The sequence below is a fragment of the Macrobrachium nipponense genome, chromosome 11, assembly GCF_015104395.2.
Source record: "Macrobrachium nipponense isolate FS-2020 chromosome 11, ASM1510439v2, whole genome shotgun sequence".
Taxonomy (NCBI): domain Eukaryota; kingdom Metazoa; phylum Arthropoda; class Malacostraca; order Decapoda; family Palaemonidae; genus Macrobrachium; species Macrobrachium nipponense.
The window spans coordinates 3,495,500-3,515,181 of record NC_061087.1 but is presented as its reverse complement, the minus strand read 5'-3'; the positions used below and the strand labels follow the sequence as shown (position 1 = coordinate 3,515,181).

At 37.6% G+C, this 19,682-nt stretch overlaps 1 protein-coding gene across 1 annotated transcript in view; it reads left to right on the top strand.

Annotated features, from left to right (window-relative positions):
* Positions 1 to 1,165: 1,165 nt before the first annotated feature.
* Positions 1,166 to 19,682, top strand: part of LOC135217306 (uncharacterized) — a 43,978-nt gene continuing 25,461 nt past the window's right edge. Inside the window, exons 1-3 of the mRNA XM_064253117.1 lie at positions 1,166 to 1,410; positions 12,663 to 12,807; positions 16,183 to 16,330. Of these exons, the coding sequence (XP_064109187.1) occupies positions 1,214 to 1,410; positions 12,663 to 12,807; positions 16,183 to 16,330 (490 nt within the window). The 5' untranslated portion in view covers positions 1,166 to 1,213. The remainder of the gene's footprint in view (positions 1,411 to 12,662; positions 12,808 to 16,182; positions 16,331 to 19,682) is intronic.

The window sequence follows — 19,682 nt, the reverse complement described above, 5'->3', positions numbered from 1 at the left end:
TGGCAGTGACTACTAATAAGGGTAATGAAGAGGTTAGTTAAATTTTGGAGAGATGCCATTGATGGGATAACAATATGTTTCTTTTCGGTGGTGGAAGTAAGATTGATTGGTTCATCAGCAAGTGTATTGGTGAGAAAAATAATTGTTTCTATGAACAAGACCCAAAATGTGTAAGCAATGTATAACCCATTAATATCGAATTAAACTTTATCTTGGGAATAACTTATACCGAAAAGGAAATTGTATATGACCATTAAGTCTTCCTTTCCTGGCCAGGATTCGAGCCAGTGCCTTTTAAATTTGAAGGTAGTATGACACTGACTATAACCATCCAGTCGCCAAGAGAAATATAAGTTAATATTGACTCAGCTGTAGCTACTCTTCTGTATGTATTTCCCCCTTACCTTCTCTTACTTCTTCCTGATGAACTCCATATTCTTTGGAAATTAGCGGGGCTTGTTCTAATGAATAGGTTTCATTTTCTGAATTAATAATAATAATAATAATAATAATAATAATAATAATAATAATAATAATAATAATAATAATAATAATAATAATAATAATGTCACCTAAAAACCAACGTCTTCGTCGTTATGAGAAATAAAATTTATTCACAATCTTTTTAAGTATTCCCATTTGTTGAATACATTCAATACGAAAATGACTGACAATTAATGCGTATGTGATAAACATACTGGAAGTGAAAGTGGAGCATTTAGTATTCTGTATTGCACGATATAACGCAACATTCTGCAACAGTTACTTTCAAGCCCTTCTCGCTGTTTCGCCTGCCCAGTAAACTTTATCAGCATACTAAAAGTAAACATCCAAAGACATTTCGGTCACAGCCAACATACATGTCTTTGTTACATCTCGCCATTCTTAACTCTCGCAACTGATATGTCAACTGAAAAACGCTAAACGATGTCGACATGAAGATCAGTTCAGTCCTTGGCAGAATGGTCATGACTGAAATAATAAGAATAAAAAAAATAATGATTTGAGGTCCACCAAAGTAATGTGCATGGTCTGAGTGATTTAAATCTCCCTCTCTCACAGCTATTTAAATACTCCAGTACATTGGAGCCAATCACATCCCAGCTCCAGACGTTTCGACCAATGGCGAGGCGCCGATCTCGGGACACCCTGGTTTGAAACGAAAATCAAAACAACTTAACCCAGCTGAGTGAGTGATCGAGTGAACGGTGCAATGGCTCATCTCGAGGAGGAGGTGTTGAAAATTTTGGAGACTAAATATTTATTCACTGGGCTGAAGAAGAACACTAAAGAATGGAGTGACGATTGCATTTTGAAGGTTTACAACAGGTTACTGAATGTGTACGATCCGGAATACAACAGCAGCGATTTAGACTATAACTCCAAGAAGGGGCGATGGCGCACCACAAGGTAAACTAAACAATTTCTACTACCTAGTTTTCCAAGACTGGCCAACATAAATTTGTTTGCATGGCGTAAAAGGGACTTAAGTTAACAGATTTGATCAGTCTTGAATCGTAACGTCTGAGACTACTACCTAGTAGGTACCTATTTAGTAGCTACTACTATGTTTAACCTGGACGATCCCAAGTGAACTTGCTAGCACAATGCGGCGATGAGGCTAAACAAGATTTTTTTTTTTTTTACTTAGCCTAGCTAGTCAGACACAAACATACTTTATTTATCTTAATCACATACACACACGCACAGGGCAATATACAGACGGAGGTGCCATGACTTTACGTATGGAGCCGGGCCAGGTAAGGGCATGGCCTCCAGGGTTAGGTTAGGCTTTTTAACTTCTGATGCCTAGGGGAATCAACCGAGTGGACTAGCTGATCCAGGTTTGGCCGTGTGTGTATCCACCCTCCGAAAAAGTACTTTAACAGGTCCTGACACCTGGGATGGGTACCTGTCACGAGTCATCGGCGGTGAGAGCAACAGCTCGAGACCTCTACTCTTCTTTCAAAGTACTAAGTATTTTCTCCAGAGTTAGAAATTAAGGTTATATTTTAAGATTAAGGCACAGGATATTGGTACGGCAGCCATATCCCTGATTGCGATAGATATTGACACGGCAGTGAATTGCGCATGCGTCAATTTCAGACTTCCTGCCGCACAAATAACATTGTGTAGTGGGGGTACGTCAGATTCTGTCAGTGGTGCCGTATTGCGCTATTGACTTGCTGTAGGTACGGTAGTTTGCTAATCATGCAGCAGTTTCCGTGCACTGTTGCTAAGAGATATAGGTACGGCACTAGAAGATCAGTGACAGTAGTAATAATAGTCGAACTGAATTGTTTCGCTGAACATGTTCAATTCAAAATGTTAAAGTGAAGCACCATATTGTCATCACCAAAGCACCAAAACATTTTGACAGTAAATGAAAATATAAAAAATCACAATAATACTTAATCATACTTAGATTTTGACTATATATATACAGTCATCCCCCCGTATTCGCGGGGGATGCGTACCAGAACCCCCCGTGAATAGTTAGAATCTGCGAATGTTTGGAACCCCTATAAAAATGCTAAAAAGTCTATTTTGTTAGTTAAAACTCAAGAAAAACCACTAAAAATTTGATACTTGGTTTTTTAATAGTTTTATCACAAAAAGTGCAATTTATGATGAAATTGATAAAAAAAACCCAGGAATTTGTGTTTATTTCTCATAGAAAAATACCACGAATGCGCGAATTTTCTGCGAATAATGCAGGGACATGTTCCCGAGAGAAATCCGCGAATCTGAGAACGTGAATACGGGTGGTCGACTGTATACAAAAATAAAACTAAACTAATCTGTCTGTGTACATCATATCATCTTTGAATCTCATCTGAACCGTGTAATAATACATCAGATTTTGCTGAAAAACAGATGTTTTCAGGTTTCAACGAGCTGAAAAAAGCAGTAGATGTCTACGAAGAGTCAAACTTCCAGAAATTGCATATCCGTAGGTCACGAACAATTTAATTGGCCCTGAAAAGAGCTCCGAAGAGGAGATTCAAAGACTTAAAGTACACAGAAATCATCCTCTGCTGTATTCATGGTAGTAAGGAAAATTACAAAGTCGATCCTCTGCTAAATGGCCTAATCAGTCGTAAGTAATCATCCAAATTAGGTCTATATTAACAGCGTGTTTCCCATATTGGACACACTACTGACGGCTGCACTACCTTACTAGATAAGCTTCAAATCTTCTTTGAATCTCCTCTTCAGAGCTCTTTTCAGGGCCGATTCAATCATTCATGACCAACAGTTATACAATTTCTGGAAGTTTTACTCTTCGTAGACGTCTATTGCCTTTTTCAGCTTGTTAGAACCTGAAAACATCTGTTTTTCAGTGAAATCTGATGTATTATTATATGGTTCATGTTGTAGGTCATCATTTTCTTGCTGTCACTGATATGCCTGAGGCGTAAACAAGAGTACGCGCATGGGTAATTCACAGCCGTACCAATATCTATTGCAATCAGGTATATGGCTGCTGTACCAATATCCAGTTTGTAAGATTAAACAGGTTAATGAAAGTCTAGCCGTGCGCAGTGCAAACATACCTCCATGTTGCTCTCGAAATTTTTACTTGAACACCAAAAATGGGTAGAAGATTGACGCCATCTTGATGTTGGCGGAGTCACGTGTCAAACTTTCCATTCCATGTGCTAAATCCGCACACCATTTTATACCCACCCATAGATGCTGGGGGACTTTCTTTACAACAATTGTAAACAATGACACCATCCGTCTGGGATCCAAGGAAACTCATGATTTTTCGGTAGAAAGAAGAAGAAGCGTGCACTAGATAATTATTTCAATAAATGGTTAAACATCAGTATAAGGTCATGAATTGCATAAATTTTTTACATATTCATGATAATGAATTTGAAAATATTCGTTGAAAAAGTAACTAGATTCCTGACTCAAATATCAACAGTTTTGCTGTGAACATTACCTATGGTGTTGTTCGTGCCCTCTTATTGTTTATCAGTGTTGTCAATTGGTATGTGTTTTCCCTCCAAACTTGGTATAAGACTTACACAAAACTGGGGAAATAAGTGGAATTAGCATACGTATCTATTTGTAGTAAATGTACATATTAGAGCAATTTTATCATTATTGCATTACTATGACAAACTGGGGAAATAAGCGAAATTAGCATTCGTATCTATTTGTAGTAAATGTACATATTAGAGCAATTTTATCATTATTGCATTACTATGACAACTAGAGTTCATGGAAACAGTTTGTAAATGCATTGACGTATGTGTGAAGCTCCACTAAATTGGCAACAATGAAATTTGGCATTCCTAGCATGCAAGCATTAAAGGTACATTTATTTCTGGCATACAGTTATTAAAAATAAAAAAGTCAAAATAGTAATATAGACTTAAATCAATGGAAAGTGCTAGCAAAAAAAAATTTTTTTTTGTCATAAACCTGCTTGGCGATGGATTTCAGCAGCCAGATGTACGACAAGGCTTGAAATATTGGATTGTATCTAATTTAGAAATGTCTGTAATTTTTCAGGGTTAATTTGGTTGCCAAAAAGGGATAATAGATTTGAATTAAAATAAACATTTTGAAGTAACATAAAGTAAAGTTAAACTGAATAATGAGTAAAGTAAATAATTAAGGGAATAAAGCTTTGCACCTCATAAACAGTGTAGTGTGCCCACAACTGTGTTTGTGGAGTGAGCGCTTAGAAACCAGGAACTGCAATGTAGGTGAAGTGCTGCTATTTGGAGTGAATTAAGACCAAAATGTGTATAATTACAATCAAATAAGCACTGTGGAGTTTCAGTTGTGATGGCAGTAAGGATAAAACAACCGATTGCAAGGTAAAAATGAATTTCAGTTCAAATCATGACCCTGGGAATAAGAAGTTTCATACTTTCACTAATATAGGCAACAAAATGTTGTTTTATTGTGCTGATTACAACTACAATCTTGAGTAAAATCAATAAATGTTACATATATACAGTGGTACCTCAACATATGAAATTAATCTGTTCCGAGGCGGCCTTCGTAACATGAGCTTTTCGTATCTTGAACCGCATTTTACATGTAAAATGCCTAATCCGTTCCAAGTCCTACAAAAACACCCCAGTAAATTTTATAATAAAGGTAAATTGACCCAATAAACAGTGAAATACTACAACAATTTGTACCATTCAATACCTAACTTAATACATACTACTAATATGTACCTGTAAATAAAGTGTATTAGTGTACATGGTATACAAGAAATACTGTACTTGCATACATACATATGTAGTAAAATGTGGAACCTTACCTTTCGAGTGAGGCTATCTCCAAACGTGGCGACAGAGCCTCGAGGGGGACAAACGGCAGAAAATTTGTTACGTAGTACGTACACTTAACTTACGAAACACATTAAAAATTTCAGGAAGCATAAACTAAACTTCCACAGACTTTAGCTCTTGACTGCTGTCCAACTTAAGTTACTGGATCTGCTAAAGTTAACTTTTGGGAAAGGTTGCGCTAATGTACATGTGGTCGCCGGGAGGCCATGTGATACTTTACCCTGTGTACGAAAACCAAGGTTCCACTGTAATTTATTAATAATACATATATATATATATATATACGTATATATATAGTATATATATATATATATGTGTGTGTGTGTGTGTGTGTGTGTACAGTGGAACCTCGACATACGAGTCCCTACTTACGAAAAATCCAAGTTATGAAAGCAAAGATGAAGATTTTTTTTGCTTCTGTATACGAAAATTATTCAGATTACGAAAGGGTGTACTGTAAAGTCTGAGATTTGCCCGGACCGCTGAGAACAATTTTAAAACTCACGCGCCGCCAACTGAGTAGACTCGCCACCACCCTCCCGCTCTCCCATTGGTTCCTGATGCTAGTCACCGCCGTAAGTTCCTGCTATCCTATTAGTCAGCATCTGTCCAATCATCCCTCTACGTAAAGGCGTCCTTCAACCATTTCATCACATCAGCGTTATTGTACACGCGGAATTCGTTCATTCACATAGATATCATTTGTTAACGTAAATTCGTGTTAGTGATTTCGCTTTCTTTGTATACTTTTATACTTTATCATGTTGTGTTTGAACTTAACTAACTTAATTAGCCATGGGTTCCAAGAATGTTGCTGAAGTTCACAGAAAGAAGAGAATGCTTTCTATGGAGACTAAGATGGAGATAATTAAAAAGTATGAAGCTGGCATGCATTTGAGTGTGATCACTAAGGAATATGGCCGAAATCCGTCGACAATAGGCACCATCCTTAAGCAGAAGGAAGCCATCAAAGCAGCTACACCTTCCAAGGGCGTGACTATTTTGTCAACAAGAGGAGCCACGTGCATGATGAGATGGAGAGGCTGCTTCTTGTATGGATTAAAGACAAAGAAATCGCTGGCGATACAATAACGGAGACGGCAATCTCCCACAATGCCAGCGCTATTTTCGGTGATCTGATTGCCCAGGCCGAAGACGACGGAGGAGAAGGGACATAAACGGCAACCCCAGAGTTCAAGGCTTCTCATGAAACATGGATAATCAAAAGAACACATCACAATGGGATGATGCAAAAAAGTAGGAAAATGATTAAAAAAGTTTTTCTTTTACTCTCAGCATCAATAAGACGAGGATGTATGAGTATGAAATTCTCCTTCACTTTTTCTATTTTGCAACATAGGATGAACCCACAATCTTTATTTTACTTTGCTTACTTTCTTCATCATCATCAATTGCAGTGGCAGTTATTGCCAAATCAGCTTGAGAAAAGTCACACATCCTCCATAGCCATTGGTGTTGATGGAGAGGAAATAATGGCACCAAGACCAGAGCGAGAGCATACCTGACATTTTAACTCGCCAGGAGCGAGAGCGTAGGACTGGACCTATATAGTGCTAATCAACCTTGAGAAGTCTCAGGCTTCGAAGGACAATCATGGAAACACTTATTCTTCTCGTTTCTCTTCTGGGAAGAGAGCAAAGGGAAAGATAAAGCTCATAAAAGGTGTTTGTCTTTTGCTGGTGCCTCAATGAAGGGTTGCTTGTCGAGTCTCTGGACTCAGCAGTAACATATCGATGCCTGGTAAGCAAATATCATTTAGGAAGTATCTGCTCCCTTCCAGGCCTCGGTCATCTTCCAATAAACTTCCACTTCGGGGACAGCCAGTTCGGCTAAGAGCTAGTCATCTTCAGTGTCCTGTTGTTGCCATAGAAGCCTCCCTTTGGGATAACTTCTCCTTCGCCGCCCTCATTAAAGACTGAAGGGGGTCTACTAAAAACCTTAATTTTTTCATCTTTCGAATGATGAGGAAGGAATTAGGCTGCTGGCACAAGCATCTGTAACCAGATGTACCGACTGAGTAATAGGCGCAAAACTTTGGAAGGTTGTCTTAAAGTGTGTGATCAAAATAATAAGTACCTTCTCATTAACATCCTGAAACTCAAGGCAACCTTTCAGGCTTCCTGAGATTTTCAGGATTTGATGTTGAGACACCCAGTGGTGTTGAGGAACAACACCACAGTACATATTGGCATTTATCACTAAAGACGGTTTCATTTCTCTCCTATTTTGGTTGACATGCAGGTACTCGAGTGTAATTTTACTGCATTCGATAGCTCTCTCAGCCAGACATGTTTCCGAGTGAAATGTATTGGCTGGCAACTCAGCCTCTGGATTCAAGTGATGTGCAGAGCGCTACTTTCCTCACGGAGAGATTGTTCGTCTTAGTATTGTTTATCCTCAATCGAGGTTTAACTACTAATGGGAAACCTCTTTCTTGCCATTGCAGAGACCCCAGGTCTTTGAGTGGCATTTGACTCTTGCTTAGGCTTCTTGTCTCGTGCTCTGCACATCATTGCGAGAATTATCAGAAAGATATGTTTTAGAAGAATCCCTAACATCTCTCATTTTACCCCCTAGTACAACAGAAGTCTATAGGTCTTCTGCTCCATCGCACATGACCATAGGCCACTGCAATGACTGAGACAACTCGATGGATGGTTTTGTCTTTTGTGTATTTTTTCTGTTCATAAGGTGTTCAACAAACTTTGTTCTCCCTGAATTGAAAATAGAAACGGAAGTCTTAGCCTGTTGCCTGACCTGCCAGCCCGGCTTCCAAGGTACCAGAGGAGTTCCTTCCTGAAACAACCTTTGTTGTCAGTTCTCAGGCAGCACAGTCCCAGTTTCTTCAGGGCTGAAAGACTATTCAACTCTCCTGGCAAACATAGGCTTTCTAGCTGAGTAGCAACAGAAATAATTGGATACTTCTTTCAGCCCTCTGTAATTCCAGGAAGTGGAGCCATCTTCACTGGTTGGTGTCATTGATGGGACTTTTTCTCTGGTCAGAATCCTGAGAGTTGTTTCTCTCTGATTCAAGATGTAGGTCCACACTCGGCTTAGTCTTTCACAGGAATTAGTATTGTTTCTCCTCATTCTGGATTCAACTACTGATGAGAAACTTCTTTCTGTCTTGTCATCACAGAGAAACCAGGTGTCTAGATGGCATTTGACTCTCATTTGGGCCCTTGAGAATATCATCAGACAGAGATTTTGTCTCTCTAGACCACATCTCATCTTACTCCAGGATTGGGGAAGAGGATAGACGATTTGCATAGACCTTTCTTAACCCTTAAACGCCGAGCCAGTATTTCCGAAAGTGTCTCCCGTATGCCGGTGGTGTTGGCGAGTGAGCGCCGAAGCTGAAAAAAGTTTTTTTCAAAAAATCACAGCATGCTTGATTGTCAAAATTAAGTTTATTTTTGGCTCCTTTTTTTGTCATTGCCTGAAGTTTAGTATGCAACTGTCAGAAATGAAAAAAAAGTATCATTATCATATATAAATATTGGAATATATGACAGCGGAAAAATATTTTTTCATATATAATTTTGTACAAATCGCGCTGTGAGCAAAATGGTTAAAGCTAATGAGTTAATTATTTTTTTGTTGTATTGTACACTAAATTGCAATGATGTTGGTATATAACAAATTGTAAAATGATCAAAGCGACACAGAGAAAATATTATCACATTATGATGCATGAATTCATAATGCGCGGAGGTAAAAAAAAAAAAAGTTGTTTACAAAATTCACCATAAATCGAAATATTGTCCTAGAGACTTCCCGTTTGTTGCAAAATGAAGGTAATTGATTGAATATTACTAGACCATAAATGTTGTTGCTTACAATTGCAGTTTTCGACCATTTCGGTAGAGTTAAAGTTGACCGAAGGTCGAATTTTTTATATTTATTGTTAATTATATGAAAATATTTCAAAACTGATAAAAGCTACAACCATGGGTTGTTTATGTTGTATTCTACATGAAATTGCGCACATTTTCATATATAAAACTTTATGTAACGGCTAATATAAAATGGTGCAAACATTACGACAATCGGACGAAAAATTTTTTGATTTTTTCGGCAGTTACCACGCGGACGTAGGAAAAAGTTTTTTTCAAAAATTTACCATGAATCGAAATATTGTGCTAGAGACTTCCAGTTTGTTGCAAAATAAAGGTAAATGATTGAATATTACTAGAATGTAAGAGTTTTAGGTTACAATTGCAGTTTTTGACCATTTCGGTTGAGTCAAAGTTGACAGAAGGTTGAAATTTTGGCACTTCTCGTTATTTATATGAAAATATTTCAACACTGATAAAAGCTACAACCATGGGTTGTTAATTGTTGTATTCTACATGAAATTGCATACATTTTCATATATAAAACTTTATGTAACAGCTAATATAAAAAGGTGCAAACATTACGACAATCAGACGAAAAAATTTCAGATTTTTTCGGAAGAGTTACCACGCGGACGTAAGGACAAAGTTTTTTTCAAAAATTCACCATAAATTGAAATATTGTGCTAGAGACTTCCAATTTGTTGCAGAATAAAGGTAAATGATTGAATATTACTAGAATGTAAGAGTTTTAGCTTACAATTTTGTTTTTCAACCATTTCGGTTGAGTCAAATTTGACCAAAGGTTGGTATTTTGGCACTTATCGTTATTTATATGAAAATATTTCAAAACTGATAAAAGCTACAACCGTGGGTTGTGTTTTGTTGTATTCTACATGAAATTGCACACATTTTCATATATAAAACCTTATGTAACGGGTAATATAAAACGGTGCAAACATTACGACAATCGGCCAAAAAAATTTCAGATTTTTTTGGAAGAGTTACCATGCGGACATAAGGAAAATGTTTTTTCAAAAATTCACCATAAATCGAAATATTGTGCTAGAGACTTCCAATTTGTTGTAAAAGGAAGGTATATGATTGAATATTACTAGAATATAAGAGTTTTAGCTTACAATTGCATTTTTGACCATTAAATTGCGCACATTTTCGTATATAAAACTCTATGTAACGGCTAATATAAAATTGTGCAAAAATTATGTCAAAGTGACGAAATAATTTCCGAGATGTGTCGCTGATGCTTTTTAGTGTGAGAAGAAAGAAATTTGTGCTTGCGCCCCTGGGTAACGATTGTAAACAAAACAACAGCTTGATCAGTGAACTCCTAGCATCCCTCAAGGTGCGTGATACAAAAGTTTTTGCCAAGTAGGCCTATTTTTCCACGAATTTTTAAAAGATATTTTTTGAGTTGACGTTTCATAAGTCAATTCGGCACCCAACAGACAATTTTCATCGACTTTTAATACATCCAATCGGCGTTTAAGGGTTAATATCACCCTTCAAAAGGTGGGTACTACTATTGATATCTCGACTCTGTCTCGGATGAATTCTGAATTATTTGGCTCCTGTTGCCAGGTTCGAATCCTTCATGATTCCCTATGCCTTGGACTTTGTAATTGTTGATCCAGATCAATCATTACTTCATTCTGTAGGGTGCTGAGGTGCTTTCCAAAAAAGCTTGACATTCCAAAACTGGATATTGGTGACTTCTCTAGTACTAGCTTGTCCAAAAGAGAGAAGTGTCCAAGGACATTCTTCCCTTCGGCTTCGTGAGACGCTCTGAAGGATTTATCTGCAACTAGCGATGTCGACACCAGTAGTACTATACTCCCAAGAGCTCACAAAGTCAAAGGTTTAGTCTATTCCTCTCATTCCGAAGAATATGTTAGACTGGAAGATAGACGTGGTCTTTCTACCTTCGGGTCTTTGCCCACAAGTCCTTGGAACCCTTTTTCCTTAGACCTGTGGGGCTGCTTCTTGTGTTTTCTTACCTGGTTCCTTTAAGAGGACAGGTTGCATCACACCTAAGGTGTGTGGTTCTAGAGGTGAGAAGGATTCGAGAATGACTGGACTCCCTTCCTCCTTCTTCCTCATTATTTTACTTCTCTTCCTTTGGGCTGAGGATAGGACTCGAACCTACACTTGCTGGACTGGCATCTGATGCAGTAAGTCTACACAACGAGCTCCCTTTCAATTTTGCCTGTTAGAATCATAGAAGCAATCATACTCCTTCCTCTTGTAAGGGGAGGGAGAGACTGGCAATAAGGCAAACCTTCTCGGATCTTTCCTTATTGCCTCCGATTCTATATCCTTCCTAGCATTTTTTCATTTGAGTTATGATTCCTTACTCATTTGAAAGTCCAGAAGTCTGACTCTTGATCTCGCAGTTCTTATACTTAGATCAGTTTGTCAGAGGCAAGTCATTTTCGACGAGGCGTAGCAGCCCAGGTGTACAGAACTTAGTCAACCAGTGAGTCTTACTTATGTAAAGGACTGAGGTTTTGTTTATTGTTTAGGAACAAATCACTATTTTTACAACTACAGGCAGTCCCCAGTTAACAGTGGGGGTTCTGTTCCTGGCCGATGCTGCTGACTGAAAATTGCAGCTAACCGAAAATCAGCAATAACAATACTACTAAAAACCTGCCTAACAGCACACAAAATCCAGTTAACAGCGTCGCTGGACAAGCGCTGTATAACCATATAGCCATTAACCGATGCCACTATTAACCAGGGGCTGCCTGTACATTACCTGTATTTTTCCCAACTAAACAAACCTGAGGCCCTTTACATTTTAGGCCCACCTCATACCACCCCTCAATCTGAAACTTGAGCTGAAAGGTAAAGTGGAATGTTTACATTCCAGGCAGGTGTGTCTCCCTGCATATCAGACGGTAGATACTGCCTAACCACCTTATTCAAGTTTTAATGTCCCTGTTCCAGCTTTGCCGTAAGCAATTCCTAATGTAAAGGACCTCAGGTTTGTATAGTTTGGAAAAATACAATTTACTGTTAAAAATTTTGATTTTTCTGATAGAAATTATTATATCTATTTATATGGATAATATCTTTATATAATCAATACTAAGTATGTATAACATATTCCAATGTCCTGAATTTGTAGGGAAGGCAGATGATAGTCTATTAGGCTTAATACAGATTGGAAAATACTTTTTTAATAAGTTTTGCAGACAACTAAATTAACAAAAAGTTACAATTTCTGGATCATATTAGTGAAATATCTTGGTATCTGCATTTATTATAAAGTTATACATATAACAGAAAATAATTTTGTTTTTCAGTGGTATACTACTCCTAGAAAAAGCCAGTCCAAATTTATTTTTTCTATTTGCTATGTTTCTTTGTTGTCTTGGAAATTTTAATTATTTTGTGTAATGATTAATATCATGTTCTCCGCAGGGCTTTCAGTCCTTCTCAGGTATATTGGTTTTTCCAGGTATTTTCAGAGGATGGGCTTAGGTCACATAGTGCCAAAAGCTGAAGATTTAACCAATGGAACCAAGACTCTCAAAGTAATCACAGTTCTCGATGACAAAGTCAGTGCTAAATACAGAGAAAATGCATCCCAAAGAATAAGAGCTGTAAGTATCTTAAAGCTTTTTGTAAAATACATAGCTTTTGTTCCATAAGACTACAAATCCTCACCGTCACACGGATACTTTTCAGCCACTGTCATGTGAAGACATCTCTGTGCTTCTTTGTCCGACTTACATTTACTTTTTATTGTTGTTTTTTGAGTGATTATTGTTTGTTTTTATATATGCTACGTATCTACAAACCCTGCAATGACTTGAGCTCTTTTTAGAGAGAATACCTTAGGGAAGGACAGGCGGTATATTTGGTTTCTCTCATTTATTGAGGTTGATCTTACTCTTTATGTGTATCATACCATGACATGAGTGTAATCAATTAACCTAGCCTTATTTCTGTTTGATGTGTTGTGGAGGCCGAGGGATTTAGGGATTTATGACCCTCTCTAGGCCTCTGGGTAGTAGTGTGTCTCAGAGCTTATTGATCACTTGTAGGTTATGAAAGGCCTTCCAGTATCTGCTTTGACTGTGACTGTGACGGCTTTACCAGTCATGGTATCCACTAGCTGTAGGACTACTCCTACTTCCTTTGTAACCCCTCATGCAGCATTGGTGATATGTTCCTGGGTGCTGCCACATATATCATCTCTGGGTGACATCCTCTTCTGTACACTCTTATTGAAGGATGTGCTCAGCAAGAAACCTAAGGAGAGGAGAAAAAAAGTCATCATAGTTGTCAAGTGCTATTGCCTCCATCTCTTCTTCCAAGGCTAGCAAGCCGAGGAAGAGGAAGGTTGCCTCATCTTTCCATGGGAAGTCTTGTAGTGCTTCCAGCGGCTAGCTCTCTTTTTGCTAATGTGAGTATCACAGCTCCCGTTGCCTAGCACACAGGTGCAATTGCTACCTGTGGTTCTCCAGAATCCTGGTGTACCAGTACTGGTCCAGGTAACCTGCCTTCCTGGGCTATTGGTAGCTGGCCTGAAATTTTGCTAGTAGTACTGCTGCTCCCAGTGCAAAGTTCACAGTTGCAAACCACAACCCAGGGTTCTTCAAACCCCTGGTGTACCAGTTCCGGGCCTGGTAAGCTGCCTACCTAGGCTATTGGTACCATCCCCAGTCTCTTGCTAGCAGTACTCTGAGTACCACTGCTTCCATTGCCAAGTGCACAGGTGCAATTTCTACTCAGGGTCCTCCAGACCCCCAGTGTAGTGGTACTGGTCCTGGTAGCCTGTCTACCGAGGTTGGCAAGGGTTCTTGGTCTACTAACCTGACTGCAGGTGCTACCTCATCCATTTCCTGAATCTTCAAGAGCGTGAGCCAGGAGTCTCTGGATAGTGGCCTGTCATTTGGGCAAGGCGAGAGGTGATCCCCTGCATAGTCTTCTTCTCTTGTAGAAGCCTCGGGTTCTGAGAAGACTGGAGCGTGCTTTTGGGACAGCCCCCACCCAAGTTTGCGTAAATATCATCCAAGAAGACCATCACATTTTCACAGGGAAACACTCAACTGCACATTCATAGCTCTTTGAAAAGCAGGAGGCACATTTGCTAACCCAAAACTAAGATTTCTGAACTGATAGTGATTTTTAGACATAGAGAAAAGGCAATTATTGGCCAGGAATCTTTAGCAACCGGCATCTAGTAATACCTCCTTACCAGATCTATCTTAGGAAATACCTTCATTTCATGCATACTCTATACACACACACTCTTGACACTACAAATGGGGAATCTGTTGTTTTTTGTCACCTCTTTACTTTCTTATAATCTATACACATTCTCAATTATTTGTCTTGTTTCTCTATGGGTACTATAGGGCTATTCCACGCCCTCTCCCTTGTCTCTATCACTCCCACTCACTCTAGCTCCTCACACTGCTGCTCAATCTCGTTCATTACTGGGGCTGGGAAATGTCTAGGTCTCTGATAAACTCCTCTCCTTTCCCATAACATATATACTCCTTGCTGTTCTTTCCTGCTCAGCTTCTTACTTAGCTTCACTTGTTCATCTTTTTCCTTAGTCCATCCCTCTAACCTTTCACAACCGACCATCATCTCACTCTCCACAGCTTAGCTGTTATTGCTCAAGTCTATAATACTTAAAGTTCCAGCCTATCTTTGCGATGTGTTCCTCTCCATCTTTTTTTACTAGTATTGCCACCAATGTGTTAAGCATCATTGTGATTTTAAGTCATTTACATTCTGGTAATTTTTACATAATTTGGAGATATAGCTTTTGTAAATTAATAAAGCATGGTTAAAAGATTATCTGATCTTTATTTATAAAAAAAATTATTATTCGAAAGATGAAACCTGGTCATATGGAGCAATCCCACAGGGGCCATTTGCTTGAAATTCAAGCTCCAAAGAATATGGTGTTCATTAGGAATAAGTAAGTAGAGGTAAAGGAAATTATGTGCAGAAGAGAAGTTGCCTATTAAACAAGAAAAAAAATAGATGAAAATGTATTAAAATCCAAGGAGAAACGTAATAGGGTAATAATGCATTACATCTTGCTTGAACATCTGCAGTTCCAATTGCATGACTTAGTATGGGAGGATATTCCACAGTCCAACAGTGTGAGGAATAAAGTACCTCTGGAACTAAGACGTTTTGACAGCGAGGCACATTTACTGCATGTTTGTGCTGCTGTTCAGTGAATCTGGTTGCTTTCAGCAGATAAAGGGAATCAGGGATCAATTGTGAATGTAAAAGATCTCTATTTAAATACAACTTACGAAAAAGTGACAGACAAGAAACCATCCATTGATGATCCAAGTCATAACTGCTACTATTAGGAAACAGAAACCTACCACCATGAAGCAGTCTAGCTAAAAAAGACAAATTTTAGATAAAGTAAAACTGGGATTCATCAGTTTCCGTTGTCATTTTTGCCAGTCCAAAATGTTTAGCAGTTTGCCCTTTATTAATTTCTTCATCCAGTCACAACCTGCAGCTTCATTGCATGAAGGATGAAAAAAAATTGATTTTATTTTTACTTATGGAAGTCATCATTGATAATTAGCAAGTTTTTAACAAGTCGACAACTGTAATGCAACTCAAAATGAAGTTGCATTAGTTACAGTATCTAACATTGACAAACAGCTGTTTTTTGCCTTGGTTGTTTATGTCGGTTCTTGCTGTTGTCTATGCCTGTGGTTTGTTGAGCAGTATTTATTGAAATAGTTGGTGGTTGTTAATCATAAGATGATATTAATGAATCAATAGTCAAGCCAGTAAGTTTGGTATGCCTGGTTGAGTACTAAATGGTTATTCATATTTAGCCATTCTGTGTATGTATTTGTATTATGATAAACTGCTATCTTATAGTTTACCAAGCTGTCTCCTATTCTTTATGAAAATAGTCCACAAGCTCTAATATGTTGATGTGTAGTAATTATGTTTCTTCACTAATTTACTCTTTCTTTCAGGTTGTTAAGCAAGAACAATTGATAAAAATGAAAGAGAAGAGGCCTTGCAGAGGCCAGGAAAACACTGAACCAGATTTTGAGGGTGCGAATACTCAGCTAAATTCAAATTTGCCCAACTCAGGAGAGAAGCTGCTCTTCATGAATAAAGGTGATTGATATGTATTTTTACTACTGTGTGTTTTTTATTTTGCTGAACATTGTAAGGAAAAGAGAGAGGGAGAGAGAGAGATGATTTATGTAACCCTGGGGAAAGAAACAGGATTGTAAGCTTTTCTCCCCTTCTTATTGTGTACCCTCCCAGTGGCTACAGCTCCCTAAACTAGTTTTCTTACTTCATTATTTCACCTGCTAATTATGATGCCCAATTTTCTTATGAATATATTTGAAAAAGCATTGTAAAGGCCAGTTTACACTAGGCTTCAGCGCACGCTGCACGCCTCGGACTCATCACCAACTTCTCCCAAATTATTATTAACCCCGCTCTCTTGAGTGCTCCCCAAGACGCATGAGGCACCACCCAACGCATCAAACTGAACTTGATGGCTGAAGCCTGCAGGCACCACTCAGACTCATTCCGGGGACGACTACTAAATATTACATGGAATGGAAATGAGAGGAAGTTCAATTTCTCATAGATGGTTATCAGTATTATCCGTGTCTATACGGAATGTAAAATTACAAGAATATAAAAACAGAGACGTTCACAACGTCGCTATGAAAAAACTAATGGAATAGATGCTTGTAATTAATGAAAAAATACTTCCGTAACTTACTTTGTTCCTTCGCGTTCGAAGCTAATCATTTGTCCGTTTCCTTTCTTAACACAATTATGGATTTGATCATACATTTGTGCTTCAACAATGGCAGCACAGGCAAATTCTTCCTCGTCACTCTCAGGAAGATACTGCTGCCAGTCACAACAATCAAGTAGTGTAGAAGCAAGACGCGCTATGCAGCATGAAGCGTCGCCAAGGTGGGCGGGCATTTGCTGGTAGAGGTGACTCGTGCGGTGCCGCAAAGGTCATAAGTGTAAACTGGCTTTAAGTCGAGACAGCGGTAAGTGGAGACTACCTGTAAGTACTGTAGTCAGTAGTGTGTCTTGAATTTTTATAGACTTCGAGACTAAAAATTATGAGATTCAGAAGTTATTAACCCTTACAGGTCAGGCTAAAATATACACTATTATGAACACCCCTAGACCGGGCACACTTTAATATTGGCCAATTAAAGAGTAAACAGATCAATGTAAAGACAAAGATATGCAAATGCATTTGGCATGAGAAAAATATTTTAAACATTTTCTACACTTTCCACAGGAAGTTGAATATGAATATTTCCATCTCTGTGCTGGGCCTCTTTTCCAAGACACTTGTTAGAATATGCTTATTTTACTAATTTATACATGTTTTTTGTTCTGATTTTTTTTGTAAAATTAGTTACATCTCACACAGTATCCTAACCAATAAGAACTAAAATCAGTAATAAATTCTGAGCATATTTTAGGTAAAATATTTAGGAGATGTACTGAGATGGGGAGATTCAGTACCTTTTAGCAACTTATACATGTTTTTTCCAGTACTATTTCTTTGTGTTTTAGTTTTGAAAATTACAATTAGCTGACATAGCATCGTAAAATATGAGAATTAAAACTACTGTAAGCAATTCCTGGGTAGAATTATGAACAAATACTCGTACATGAAAGACATCCGTGGATAGGGAGGTGCCATTCATTCTCTCGTGAAATCTTAAGTCACATTGATCTCCCATTATCTTGTACTGAGGTACTAGTGTTGCCATAAGAGTTGCCATAAATCATTTATGGCCCATTAAAGTGATTTGAACATTATTCTCGCAAAATTCAATGAAACTATGATGCAAAATATTGATTCTCACCTGAGGGCCTCCGGATTGAATTCTAGAGCTATTATTACACCTCACATGATCATGCCTGTCTAATAGGTCGTTTTACAATTTGTTATATACCAAAATCATTGCAATTTAGTGTACAATACAACAAAAAAATAGTTAACTCATTAGCTTTAACCGTTTTGCTCACAGCGCAATTTGTATACAAATTATATTTATTTTCATTTCTGATGGTTGCATACTAAACTTGAGGCAATGACAAAAAAAGGAGCCAAAAATGAACTCTTAATCTTGAAAATTAAGCATTCTGTTATTTTTTGAAAAAAACTTTTTTCCGTTTCGGCGCTCACTCGCGAACGCCACCGGCATATGGGAGACACTTTCGGAATTACCGGCTCTGCGTTTAAGGGTTAAGGAACATTAAAAAAAATTGAGAAAAATATTACTATATGTACGTATAAATAAATTACAAAAATAGAGAAGAATATTGCAATTTATAAATAAATTTTAAGTATTTTAAAATAGGGACTTACTTTTCAATCACCCTGTAGTAGTGGTTCCAATATGTCTGAGAATTAGACTTCTGTTTTTACACCGTTACTAGATTGCCACCCTCCAGAACCCAGATCATATGTGTAGATAATGAAGTATAACATTGACTCATAAAATGTAATTTAACCCTTAAACGTCGAAGCGGTAAAAAAAAAAAGCCTCCCGTGTACCGGAGGTGTTTCAGAGTGAGCGCGGAAGCGGAAAAAATATTTTTTTCAAAAAATCACAGCGCGCTTAGTTTTCAAGATCAAGAGTTCATTTTTGGCTCCTTTTTATGTCATTGGCTGAAGTTTAGTATGCAACCATCAAAAATGAAAAAAATTATCATTATCATATATAAATAATGCGATATATGATAGCACAAAAACAAAATTTCATATATAATTGTATTCAAATCGCGCTGTGCGCAAAACGGTTTAAGGTAACGAGTTACTTTTTTTTCGTTGTAATGTACACTAAATTGTGATCATTTTGGTATATAACACATTGTAAAACGATAAAAGCAACACAGAGAAAATATTATCACAAAATAATGCATGAATTCGTAACGTGCGGATGTAAACAAATATTTTTTTCAAAAATTCACCATAAATCTAAATATTGTCCTAGAGACTTCCAATTTCTTTCAAAATGAAGACAAATGATTGAATATTACTATACTGTAAGAGTATTAGCTTACAAATGCAGTTTTCGACCATATCTGACGAGTTAAAGTTGACCGAATGTCGATTTTTTTTATATATATTTTTATATGCAATTATTTCGGAAATTAGAAAAGCTACAACCTTCAAATATTTTTCGTTTTATTCTACATGAAATTGCGCACATTTTCATATATAAAACTATGAAATGCCTAATATGAAACGGAGCAAATATTCCGAGAATGGGACGTACGCATTTCGGAGATTTGTGGCGGAGTATCCGCGCGCGGAGGGAAGGAAAGTTTTTTTTTTTTAATTCACCATAAATCTAAATATTGTGCTAGAGACTTCAAATTTGTTTCAAGATGAAGATAAATGACTGAATATTACTAGACTGTAAGAGTTTTAGCTTAAAATTGCGTTTTTCGACCATTTCGGTAG